Source organism: Manacus candei, unplaced genomic scaffold (genome assembly GCF_025592945.1).
Source record: "Manacus candei isolate 608988 ecotype Guabito, Panama unplaced genomic scaffold, ASM2559294v1 h1tg000047l, whole genome shotgun sequence".
Lineage (NCBI taxonomy): Eukaryota > Metazoa > Chordata > Aves > Passeriformes > Pipridae > Manacus > Manacus candei.
The window spans coordinates 3832380-3846257 of record NW_026138095.1 but is presented as its reverse complement, the minus strand read 5'-3'; the positions used below and the strand labels follow the sequence as shown (position 1 = coordinate 3846257).

Genomic DNA, 13878 nt, shown 5'->3' with positions numbered 1-13878 from the left:
GATATCAGGTGACATGAAGGAAAGCCTTGTGGCAAATCCCAAGCTGTTCAGTGTGTACAGAAGCATCTTTCTCATGAGAAAGTCCTTGAACTTCTCTTTAGTACCATCATGTGCTTCACCAGAAGTGAAAAAAATCCTGCTTTTCCTTGTTTTCTTAGTAACTGAAATCTGATTTACGAGCAATGATAAAGAAGAGGGAGATGGAACAGATTAAGAAATTATTACAAAGCAGCAGGAATTTTTTTAGCACAGGAACCAAAATACTGATTATTGTGATGGCTTCCTGCAGCACTGGCTGTCGTGTAAGAACTGTCAGAAAGCATTTACTGGTATCTGATTCGTTTCCATCACATGGGGCTGTTCACGAGGAGTGAACACAAACCCAGGGAGGGTTCATTTGCTGAAGTGAAAGGAATTCTCTCACTAGCACCTTCCACCTGGAAAGACCTTGGAGAGCCACTTCTCTACATTTTTTGTTACTGGGGTGAAGCAAATTTTCTCATTTTCTTAACACTTTTATGATCCTGAACTCAGGTCGTAGCTCTGCAAAGATCCTTTGAGACAGACAATGAGCCCTTCACGTTCACTTTCATGTGGGTTGGGCTGTGTTCCAACCCTATGTCAGAGTTTGTTTTGAAATAAGAACTCGCTCTGAGATAAAAAGAGAATCTTGAGTTTAATTAATTGCTGCCAGGTTTTGCAATAGTTTTTATATGCCTGAATACAGAGCAGTAAAAGGATGAGCTGGAACTGAAGTCACCCTCTGCTCCACAACGGGTCAAACCCAGAGTTCTTGCAAAAGTCAGAGTGAGGCCTGGTCTCCTCTCCAGCTGCTGCCCACTCAAGTGTTGACATGCTGGGACTGCAACCACGTCATCCTGCTTTCAAAATTTCCCTGAACTGCAGTTCCCTGTAATTAGGTACAGTCACTGCAACAGCCCCATCTGTTCCAACGCCACCAGCAGGGTGATAACCCCTGAACAAAGCACTAACTATTCGGCATCAGAACAAAAGCTTTCCAAAGAAAATATGATAAAACTCTGATAAAAATGCATTTCTCTCTCCCTCAAGCTTCCATTCCCTGTAGCAGCAGAAAAGCCAACTTCTTGCAATGTCCTACAGATGGATTTTGGTATGAAATCCTGTCTGAAAACCTTTCCACCTTCTCGACTAAGAAAACAAAGATGCCAAAACAACATTGATCCTAGATTATAAAGATTTATTTTAGAACTCCAAAAGTTTATTTACAAGCAGTTCTTAGGAACCTGGTAACATAATGACTGTGCAGATATTTGGTAAATTATTATTGTTACACTTCCCCAGAATGAAGGTTTTCACCTGGCAGCAGCAGATGTCCCAGTCAAGTTTTGGTTGCATCATGGCCAGAATATATTTGTGAGTGGGCAGAGCACGTTTCAGGTTGTTCTAACCCACACTTTGCATACATATATGGAAAAAAGCCAAATATACAATTTCTGAAACTATACCCATACTGCTAAATATAATGCATTTGACTTTTCTCCATATTTCACAAAGAGATGATGAGATAAAATTCGTCCTTTGACCAAAATCTGAGTGTTCTTTAACGTACAAGACAAAGTTGCCTGTTTTCATCACTGTAACGTGCCCAGTGACTCAAAAGGAGAAGTGGGAGATTCTGAAACAGTGAGTTGGAATGAGCTGGAAAAAACGGTTTCCTGGCCTGAGGCCACACCATAAGGTTTGGGCTAACGGGCCAACTTCAAACCATGTCAGCCTTCCCTGCTGTTGCAATCACAGCAAATGAGGTTAGAGGTACAAACTACGCTCTGGAAATTCCTGAAAACCATCCTGTCCTACAGTTGTTTTGCTTTGACAATCCTTACTAATTTGCAATTATGCTATTTCCATATATTTGGGCTAACTATTTACAAAGATATTCCTTCTTGCCTGGGAAAAACCACTGTTACAAAAGCAGGACCTACAGATCTCAGACTTTCCCTTTTAAAATCTACATGTGGCATCCCATTAATAGATAAAGTCTTTCTATCTTTATCTTATCACAGAGTTCACTGAAGTCCACAAGTTATAAGTAAGGTACTGGAAATCCAAACCTTCTAAATTGATTGTGGGCCATCAATTTTTGATTACTACAGAGAACTGAAAGTCGTAACAAAATTTCTGCTGATTCTAAATCTAGATCCAAATCTGTATATATTATATATTCTTCTGGCAAAATACTTTGAATCAGTTGTAAAAGGAAAAGTTTTTAAGGAGCTGCTGAATGAAAAGAGATCTCTGAACAGTACAGAAGGACACACAGAAGTGACTCTCAGAACAGAGAAACAGCCTGTCCAGGAGCACAGTTTAGAACAACTGCATCTTTAACATCTCCAGTTCAATATGCTATTCATTAAACTAAGCCCTTGAGTTAACAGAGACGTACAGGATGAGTTTTACAAAGATGTGAGGGAACAGGACTCTCTAAACACTCTTAAAGCTCACACCGAAATCAGAACTGTGAACATGAAGCCTGACACCAGAGCATTCTCCTGATTCTGCCTTGCCAACAGGGCTTCCAAAGAGGTCTATAGGAAATGACAGAGGTTGTTTCATTTCCAGCAGTTTTGGGGAAGATATTTCCTCCTGAGGAACCTTACTGAGGATGTTCACTAAGGATCTTGCTAGAGGCAAGTGCAGAAAACAAGGGAGCCTGCAGGAGCCTGTCCCACTGTCACCTGGCACTGACAGCTCCTTGTGTGGGTCAGAGGTGGCACCAAAAGCCTTTTTAGTCTCAGACCTGAAATGTGCCACAGTTTTTCAATGCCCTTTCCAACGAGTGCCTTCAACACAAGGTGTGAGTTCTTTCTATAATCTTTCCAACCATATTCCAGCTTTCCAAGGCCCAGGGAATGAGCAGCAGCAGTTACCTGGTCACTGAAAAATCCTGAGAGCTGTCAGAGAGCAGGACCCATCAAAGCCAATAGAGGAAATGAAAGTACTGAGCACCCTCAACAAGGGACACACCTTATTTCAGTGGAAAGTCCTATTCCCAAGTGACCCATTTTTTGCTTCATGGGGAGCACAAGTACTCCAAGTGCCTTTCTTGCCAGCACTAAGTGAAGGCAGGAAACCCAAACCCGTTATTGTGGTGATAAGCACTGGCTCATTTACTCTGCATACCTAAGATAAGCTTCAGCACTAAATTAAAACAAGCCACACAGGGCAAGATTTTCATGTTTGTTTAAGCACTGCCCGATAATGAACAGTGCCTTGGTTTCTTCCCCCAATGAAAATAAAATGTACCTGAATTGCCCTTTGTTAAATACCTTGCTGCTTAAGTGCAGTAATAAAATGTTCCCTTCCTGGTGGATGCCAATGCAGCACTTCAGGTGACCTCCTCAAACGTGAGCTACAACACATGGTTCATTTTTCTGGTAATCAGGGTAAAATGGCAGCTGCAAGAACACTGCAGTGCAGGCAGCTTCCTACTGGTAATTCTCTGCAACACTGCCAGATATTGGTGACAGAGAGGGTGCACTCAGCAACTGTATCACACACTAATATTAATACTGAATCCTGCACTATTAAATCTCTCCAGGGATTTAGCACAGAAAGTTGGTGAGGACTTTCATGAATTATTTGTTTCCAGCTGTTGGGCTTCCCACCCACAGAGCGACCACACATGCAGAATCAGAGCAAGTTTTGCAAAAATAAATAAAACCCCTCCCATTAAAAATTAATTTACCAATTTATATGTACAGGCCCTTGTTCCATGTCCACTTAGCTAAGTTAACTCAGGAGGCATCTTGGAACAATGACAGCTACCACTAATTTTTTTTTCATTGACCCTTGTGTGTTGCTCTGTTGCACAGAAATAAAGTAATGGGCAATAAGTGCTTTCCAAAAATCAAGTGAACACCCTTCACGTACATAAGTTGCAGAATAATTCATAGTTAGCAACAGAGAGAACACAAGGAGTGCTATAAAAGTGGATAATCCAGTCTGGCAGTTCTACTGTACCAACTAGAGTTTTGTAACTTTTTTTTTTTTTTAAACAAGGGAAGTTCCTTGAGCAACACACTGACAAGGATCCTCGTTGATCCTTGTCGTTACCAAAGTGGGATCATTCCTTCCTCAAAACTGCAAACTAATGCCAGTTGTGGCACCTTTCTAGGCCAGGACTAAGCAGGGTATGTTTGTGTCAGTGGAATGAGTTTTTCTTAGCACTGCAGTAGCCTCTAGCAACAACAAAGCAGGAGAGGGATAACTTGCCTTAGCAAGGTTGGTCAGGGAAAGGAGGGGTCTAAATTTAAACAGGAGACAGGGGAGAAAATGTCATCACACCTATTAACCAGGATCCTTCAAGAAAATACTTGCTCACCCCCTTTTTACTCCAAGAGGAGCTACAAAAGCCCTCTTTGCTCATTTAAGAGGTTAACTTTTTGTCTGCTGGATTTGCTTTCCAATATGAGTGGCTTCACAAAGAACAGCAGGTGGTTTGTACTGCAGACATCAGATATGCACAGTCCATTTCCCACCATTTCAGCTCACCTGCTGAACCCAGAGCAGGTTTAAAAATAGAGGACAGAATGATGCAATCACTGACTCCTTGCATTTGACCTTCTATCTAATTTATTTCAGAAGTGAAGAGAAAGTGCTGCTATCATCTCTGCCATATGTCATGAGTCCCACTAAACCAAATATGTATTAACTACCAAATTTTTCATGAAGACAGCTCTGCTCAGTAACAAAAATTACAAAATCCATTCCAGTCACTGAGCAATGTTAAATTTCTTTACACAAGTGCAATTCTTTTATTTAAAAATCTGTGCTGTTCCTAAACATCTGTTATAGGAAAAATCCCCAAGGTTTACAGATTTGCACTGTAGCAGTGAATGCAGGGTATTCCAGAGGCAGGATCATGCAATCCCTTTGCCATCAGCTCCACAAGCTGACACATCTATTGTGCTCATTCCCATAAAACATGTTACCTACCAATTATACCACTACAGCTTAAACATTCTGGGGGGAAAAACAAACAAACAAAAAACCCCACAAACCTAAAAAAACCACACACAAACCTGGAAAATATCTGCAAGTGAAATTATGAAGGTGAACATGACTCCAGAAACACTGTAGCTTAATTCTGGAACAAGAGTAAAATTAAGAAAGAAAAGAAAGTATTTACCAATTCCAATTTCCAACTGTTGGAATTGCCAATTAATTTGTCTGTTATTACTGCTATTGAGGGCATCAGGACACCTCTTGCTCACCTTCTTTTAAAGTCCATTTGATGGCTCCTGTCCTCTTGCTCACAGCATGCAAACTGCCATCCAGGGTTGAGACAAACAGCAGTGTTTCTGGCACAGTTACTGAGTTGGTGTTCTGCAAAACAAAAACCCAGATGCTGAATGTAATTATTTACTACAGAGTTTACTCATAACTGTCAAACAGCACATGGGCTACAACTTCCCTTCTTTTAAGTGCACAGACTGAACAACTTTTTTTGAATTTGGTGATGTTTGGTTTGGTTTGGTTTAGTTTGCTGTCAGCACTGTGGATCTTACTGTGTTCAGTTCCCCTAGAAACAAAGTGGGACGTGCTTTAACTCCACCTCCATCTGCAGTTTTGCACCTCATGTCTCCCAACACTGTATTTCTGCAGAAGAGAGTAAATAACACTGTTTAGGGAAGTCCATGGGTGTGAACACATCCACAGACACCCCTGAGAGAGCAGCAGGCTGAGGGTTCAAACCTCAACTTGACATTCTAACCCTGGGACATGTCACTCTGGATTTATGGGATATGGAACAGTTTGGTGCTGCCTGTCCTTCTCCAGCCCAAACAGCTTTTGACCTGGATACTGCAGAGCGTGGAATTTTATTAAAAGGGCATCACACAAACATTGAGGACTCAGAACTGTGCAGTTCTTGTGGGAACAGCAAGGCCAAGTGCAAGGTGTCTCATCACACAAAGCAGAACAAACATGTTAATTTAATGCCTATCTTCTCTTCCTAACTAAAGATGATCCCATACACTCTAAGAATTACCAATTTCCACTTCCCAAGTCTCAAGTTTTCACTCAAGTAACTTGTCATTTTTGGGCTGTATCTGCATTGCTCATCTGCAAACGTGCCACCTGCCACAGTTCAGAAGTTTCACAGTTAAATATAATTCTTAACCTACCACATGAAACAAAAGTGTATTCATTTTACATCATGAACAACATCTTTGATGACTCAAATGGTAAAAAAACAATTATTGGTTGTGTTAGAATTACTGCAAAGCAAAATACTTAATTGCTAAATGAAAATGCATGGACATAAGAGTAACTTTCTTTGAAAAACTATACATTTTAGTGTAATTCAAGTAAAGCATTAGACTTTCAGGTAAAGCACAAAGCCAGAAGGATAATATAACACAGTAATAACTACCCAATGTTCAGGCTGCACCTATAAATATTGCACATGTTTCTTTCCAGTCATAATCAGCTGGAACAGACAATTGTAAAACACACAGTGCAGAAAAAAATGAAAGTATGAATCAACACTACACAAACCACAGATCAGGAATAACTGCAGAAAAAATGGGAGAAGTGTCTTAACACATAAATATAATTTTCATTACCTGACATTGTTAAATTATGCAGGCTGACCAGTCATCTGCACTTAGATAAAATATTTACAGCTGCACTGGGATTAAACTTTGTTCAAACAGTGACAGTGAGTACCAGTTCCTCTCATGCTGCCCAACAAAATATGCAGCTCAAGATGTTACAAAGCAGAACTGAACAAAGAGTATCTCTCAAGCTTAATGACCTGACTGGATGTAAGAACAAGGGCAAAAAGAAAATACAGCTGTTAAAGACAAGAAACTGAAATTATTGAAGTTCCTTTAAATTGCAGGTGGGAATTTGACCCAGAATGTAATGACTAGTATTGAAGTTCAGTTGCAAATAAAATACCACACAGAGCAAATTCACCCCATTTTCTCTTTATAGAGACTAAGATTGTTTTTCTAGGCTACTCCTTATTCTCTGCACAAGTGTTATCTTTTATCTTCTTATCTTACAGAATCAGCATATTCTTCACAAAGCATGTTCTCTTCCTGTCTTCTTAGTGAGAAATAAAAGTGTGTCATCTCCACAAAAAGTAATCTCTAAAATAACCACCATGATTGTGGTTGGGTATCACACATCAGGAACATGTAGCACATGGAACACTACTTGCTGCAGATGTGTAGATTTAACATTTGAATATCTATTTATTGTGGCATCAAGGCTACAGAAATGATGGAATTATATGTGGGCTCTGAAACTCTCATCAAAACATCAGTAGCCAGTATTGTGCTCCAGATTAGTGACATTTGAGAAGGTTGGTAGGATTTGGGACCGAACAGAAAGTAAGAACATGCCAAGGGTTCCTCTGCACACTCTGCATTCTGAGTAGGAAAACTTCTGTGCTTCCCTCAGTCACTTACAAACTGAACTACAAAGAAAGAAAACCATGAGGGATGAAGCCAATCATGCAAGTTCCTGTTGAAAACCAGATGAACACCTGAGTGTTGCCACGGGCAGAACGACCCAGAGAGTTCTCAGATATGACTGAGATCATGAAATCACAACAGCTTTTTTAAGCTTTGTTTTAAGTAAGATCCTTGGTGTGGGGGAAAAGCACCACTCCCACCTCCCACCCCACGGTGCCTGACATCGCTCCATGGACAGCAGGGAGATGTGAACCTTTCCTGGGACAGCAGGACTGAAGGGAATGGTCCCTGGAAGAGCCAGGAGGTCCACCAAGGCAGGGAAACCACCTGCCCTGGGCTCAGCTCTGCTCCCTGCCCGAGGAGTCTCACTGGCAGTGAAACCAGCAGGAGGCACAGAAAGGTTCTGCCACACGTGTGCATCGTTTCCCTTTAAAATACATCGAATTTCCAGTGCTTTCCCTCACCTCCCCCAGAGCTCTGTGTTTAAGTTTTACTGCTTCTCAAGGGCTTTCTTCTATTCAACCATCAAAGTCACATTGATGTGGTCACTGCAACCCTGAGTGTCACAGATATCATCTCCTGTGGGTGAAAGACTGAACACAGGGCAAATTTCATTAGGTCTTCCTTACTTCTAAAGCTGTATTTAAACCCAGGTGAAATACATAAAATACTATGCATTAAAACCCTTCCTTTCACTCCTACTGTTCAAAGCACATGATACCATGCAGTGAGATCACCCAGCTCAGTAACACACTGACACTGCTGAAGCTTATGACCTAAATTTAAAAAAAACCAATGACTGTAGACTTTGCAATGCAATATCACTCATTTATTTTGACCAATGTCTGCAGCAGTCACTTGGAGAAGGCTAGGGAATTAGTATGGAAAAAAGGTTTTATTCTTTCAAATTGTATCAAACAATGGCCATAAAAATGAACAGATTATTTAAATAATTACATGTGTTTCACCCAGACTCAGAAATAAAAAACCACTTTCTCCTGATTTTATTTGTGACTTTTATCAGTGGCTGGAGACTGTGGTATCAAGGTTGCAAATACCCAACAGATTTTATTTTGAACACAAAGCTTTATAATTAATTGGTTAATTGATTAATTAAAGCCTAGGATTAGCACTGTTATGAAAAGCTATGGAAATTATAAAACCCTGTATGTACAAGCCAAACTTGTTTTCATTTTTGTGTGTGTAAGAACATTGTCCACCACAAAAATCATAGTCTCAGGCCTGAGACAGACTCTTTATACAAAGTGGTATCAGAGATCCTGTCCTCCCTCCCTGCAGGGGTGGGGTCTCAACTCTTGTGTTGCAATGCAAGTTCCTGAAAGAAATTTTTATTTCACATTACAATTTTATGTCTGAGAAGACGCAACAACTGAATACAAGAAAAATATGTCAAGACATGAAACAACTAAGCAAAAATAATTTAGTGAACAAAGAAAATGAGACAGAATGAAAACCTGGTTTGGTTCTTCTTTCATTTCATCTGAAAGTGCAATAAGGTCTATTTTAACAACTGCCTTCTCTGGAATTCAGGGAGAGCTTCTACTGCCTTGGCAGTCTGTACTCACAACAATCTTCCACATCAACAGCCGTGTTAAGCAAAGGGTTTACAATATTTTGAAATTACTTGGGGACTGCTTTAGAATTAATTTTTAATAATTTCATTCAAAAGACAAATTTTCAAGCTCCCATTGGATTTAAATTTGACAAAAGCTCTAAAAGCTCTAAAGTGCTGACTGCTAATAATCCATACCAACCTAAAATTTGGGACTAAACAGAAAATAGAATTTTTAAGCTAGAATTGAAAGATATTGTCTAATAGAAATGCACTTTATAAATACTTGTCAACCCTTGCATAAGAACCTTGCTCTCAGTCAAGATCCATCATATCTTTAGATAAAACATTTTAGAAAGCCAAGTAACAAAATTACTCAAAACAATTCTGAAGGACCCGTGGAGTCAAAGGCAGGTCAGTGAAAGCTGTAGAACAAGTTCTGGTGTGTGTGGTGCAGTTCAGTGTCCAGGTGATAACATCTTCCTTCACCCCCACAGCACCAACTTTTCTAAGGGCTGGCAAAGCAATGCCCCAGTTTGTTTTATTGTCTTCGAAGCAAACAGATCCCCCCCCAGCAATAACTTGCCCCATTAATTCATCTGGTTAAAGCCAGCACTCAGAAATGCAGGTCACCACGCAGGCACGAGCCCCGCTGCAGTCAGGGGGACGAGCAGACACAAAACCAGGGCACTCTGTTCCTTGAGGTCACAGCTCTGCAACCCAGAAATGTGTTTTGCTCTGGGGGTGACACCACAAGAGGTTCCTCAAGTATGAACAAGGAACAGGAAAAGGCTTCCCGGTGACACTCTGATGGTGTGTGCTGACTGCAAGAACTGGTACTGACCTCAAAGAAGTAACTGAGTGCCCACCAGTGAATAAATCGGTGCCATGTGTTACCAGGGAAATAATTTTCTCTTTTATAAGTCTGAAGTAGCAACACATATGCACCAAACTTAATGTGCTGGGCTGATGGATGATAAAGGATAGATGGTTTGCTAACTTAACTTACAGCTTCAGGATTTCTTTGGCAATGCCTGGCTTACCAAACCAAAATATTGACAAGATATACAATCACTCAAGGGAAAAAACCCTATATTCCTCACTCCATAATTAGCTTAATATTCATCAGGCTGTACACTTGCACTTTACTAAAAACCATTAAACCAACTTCAGCATTAACAGCACCAGACACTTTCCTCCCAATACCAAAAGGCCTACACCATAATTTATGCTACTGGAGCCACAACTAAAACCAACAAGGACACAAAGCAAAATATTTTTAGACATTAGCACACACTGCGAGCACTTGGCATATTCATCCCAGATAGCCTCTGATTCATTACCCTGGTTTTGACAGCTATCTCATTACACTGCCAGGCTAAAGCCTAAAACTCCCTGTGCATAATAAAACCAGGCCATGAAGAAAGTCTTTGTGAAATTCAGAAAACTACTGGGGGGAGTTTTCCAGCATAACTAATAATGAAGTTAATATATGAAAGAGAGCTGACAAAAATACACTTTATCTTCTTTGGAAAGCTAAATCGATTGTACAGATCTTTTAATCTTAGACTACATTCCAATTAGCTATTTCTCATCAGGCTGTAACCCAGTTCAGTTCAGGGGGTTCTCATTCATACACCCACTCCTACTGCAACAGGAAAAACTGAAGGCTACAAGAGGTCACCCCAACTGTCCTCTCCTCCCAGATGAGCTTTCACCCTTGATTCTCTCTGTAAAACCCAAACTTATCAATAGCCACAAGAACACCAGCAATCCAAGGGCAGAGTTATAAACATCATTTACACTCCAGGCCAGAGCTGTCCACGCTAATTTTAAATGTGCAAGACAAATTTACATCCCCCACCCTCAAAAATCCCCAGACCCTATTAGACTATTTTTTTGAGCAGCCAAGGAGACCTGCAACTCAGATAAAACACATCAGTGTTAGTTAACACAGTGCTTGAACATGTCCTCTGTAAACCTTCACCGGGTTTCACACCTATCAGTTCCCTGGGCAAACACCTCGTGCTGAGATAAAGAACTTTCCAGAAGGAAACACACCTGGCTGAGGTGGGGATTTTCCCGTGTCAGGTGCTGCCTGCACACAAACCCAGCACTGAAACCTGTCCCACCGGCTGCAGGAGGGACAGGCTCGTGTTCCAAATGCCACTTTAATCCCAGAGAGGTTGTTATTTTCCAGTTGCACTGACTCCACCTTAAAACAGAAACAGGCACAGTTTGGAAGGTCCAGGGCTCACAACAACAAGGTTCTTTTCAATGTAAAGGGAGCTGTAAATCATTAGTGTATTATATAGATGGTGGCTGTTATTTACTGACAGCTCTACTGCATTTCTCACTGCTGTATCTGAGATTTCACCCTTCCATAATGTGGATGTCAGGTAACCAACAGTACAATTATCAGACAAGGAAAATACAGAGCAGCAGATCACCACCACTACTCTTAGAAGAAATCTAAAGAAAACAACCTGCAAAGTCTTTAGGCAGTCTGGTGTTTTTACATTACCTCAACACCAAGGACTGTATGCCAGTCTTTTCCATGGGAATTTATTACTCAAGCGACAAGAATAGTTTTAAATAAGCCTTCACTGTTAAACGGGTTAATCACAGGTGAGATGACTGGGACTGAGTTCACAGAAATTAAAACTAGTTCTGAAAAGGGACTGGAGTTGGGCAATAGATTTCAACTTTGAAGTCACAGTGAGAATCTACAGCTGGCAGAGCAAAAAGAGCAGGGAGAGAGCCAAGAAAAGAAATAGAAATGGAGAACCTGAGATCAGATATTAAGTTGAGGTGGCAGGGCAGGGAGACCAAGGGGAGAGAGAAATCAAGAGGAAAAAGGGCTGAATTCTACCAGGGTATGAGTCTATTTTTTTGTGACTGTGCAAGTAAAAATATACAAAATTTATTAATATCTGTTGATTTGAAAAGTATTTTTAGTATTTAAAAATACTTATTACTGTTTTTACTGAGTACTGTTTTTAAAAATTCAAGAGTTAAAAATCATTGTTTTCCCTGCAAAATCTGAAGCCCAAATCTGGAGAGACCTCAGTTCAACCTCACAGTCCAGACTAAGACAAACACATTAGCACTGTACAATAAAGATTCTAAAGTAATTTTTGTTGACAGCCTGCATTTAATTTTTTTCAGTTTCCTAACAAAGTAACAACAGTAGGTATGTTACACAGCTTCACTGCTAATGTGTTTACTTTACTTTTAAAGAAGGGGAGTGGAGCTATTATATCCCAGGTGAAAAACAAAGCCTTCAGCTTTGCTTAACCCGAACTACAACCCCATATCTATCTTACTCCAGTATTTTCAGGTAACAATGAACAATCCGTCAAAGAACAGAACCTCAAACTTTCCTCTGCTACATTCGAGTACAATGAAAACAGTAAATGCCAGGTGGCCTTTTTCATTGTCTCCTGATCTGGAGCACTTGCAAACAAGAGCACCTTTCAGAAGTGAATTTTTGAACTTAGCTTTCCATCTCAGTACACACACAACAGACAGCACCCACTGTAAAGTACACTGTTTAAAATTATTACCTCTGTAAAAATAATCTGCTCAGCATTCCATCTGCTTTGCACCAGTTTCCCTATTTCATGCACTTTTATTGCTCCACCTATTGCAATACCTTACAACCAACCTGGTTATTTCTTAAGAGGTTTCGTAGGGCAGTGACTCGTGCACTTTGTCTTTCACCTTTGAATTCAAAACTGTGGCCTGGTTTGGATCCCAACCAACCACATGTAAATTTAATGCACATTGTTGCGTTTGCTCTGGAAACAGAGCAACCAAAATGCCATGACTGGGCCTGTAACCCATCATTTGCATTTGGTTATCAATATATATACAATGTTGGGTTTTTTTTCAGAAAGAAAACAAGCCCCATTAATTACAAAGAGGCAGAGCAAAGACCTTCTAACATCTCCCTGGTTCCTATACCAATCTACATAGGTTCAGTTCTTAAAAGTTTCTTTGTACTACTGTTTCAAAAGTTTCTCTGTACTACTTTTTCCAACTACTTTGTGGGAAATTACTTGTATTTTTATATTTCGAGGATTATGAGATATATGTTCAGACTAGGACACTTGTACCATAACGACACAACGGGTGGCAAGGTAGGACACAGCTGCGGGTACACAGCTGTGGGGCTGGGTCAGGCTCTGGGGCAGGATGAGGCTGTGGGGCTGCAGCCCCTCACCCCGCACACAGGAGCACTCGGCACTACCGGCAGTGACCCGGGCGGTCTGTTGGCTCAGCACCCACGGCCATCCTTCGTTAATCCCGGCAGGATCCCCCGGCCCCGCTCCCCGGCCCTCCCCGTGCCCCGGCCGCCCCTGCCCTCCCCCGGCCCGGCGGGCCCGGACTCACCGCGGGCCTCGGCGGCAGCAGCAGCAACAATAGCACGGCCGGGCTGAGGAGGAGGAGGAGGCGGCGGCGGAGCCGCTCCATGGCTGCACCGCGGGGCCGCTCCGCCCGCTCGGCGCTGCCTCCGGACCGGCGCGTCCGGCGCTCCCCGCGGCGGGCGGGGCGGGCGCGGGGACCGCCCGGCCGGGGCACCACGTCACCCGCGGGCGGACGGGCACGGGGACCGCGCTCGGGGACCGCCCGGCCCGGGGGCTGCGCTTCCCGGGGGCCCGGGAGCCGCCAGAGACGCTGCTGCCGGAGCCGCCCCGTTCGAGCGAGCCCCGACCGACCCGCCGCCTGCCCGGGGGCTCGGGCGGCTGCCCCGGGGCAAACCGAGGGCTGCGGTGGCAGCTGGCTGCTGCTGCTGCTTTGTTCTTATCAAGAAATACCGAAATTCAGGCGGCACGA

The 13878-nt window shown here is 42.1% G+C and overlaps 1 protein-coding gene across 2 annotated transcripts in view; it reads right to left on the bottom strand.

Annotated features, from left to right (window-relative positions):
- ERN1 (endoplasmic reticulum to nucleus signaling 1) overlaps positions 1-13637 on the bottom strand; it is a 30694-nt gene extending 17057 nt beyond the window's left edge. Inside the window, exons 1-3 of one of the 2 annotated variants that reach the window (XM_051797645.1) lie at positions 13435-13591; positions 5256-5367; positions 5064-5128 (exon numbers count right to left, since the gene is read on the bottom strand). In XM_051797645.1, the coding sequence (XP_051653605.1) occupies positions 5064-5128; positions 5256-5272 (82 nt within the window). In that variant the 5' untranslated portion in view covers positions 5273-5367; positions 13435-13591. Of the gene's footprint in view, positions 1-5063; positions 5129-5255; positions 5368-13434 lie in introns of both variants that reach the window. The other variant, XM_051797646.1, reaches the window with a different exon arrangement.
- Between the last annotated feature and the right edge of the window lie 241 nt (positions 13638-13878).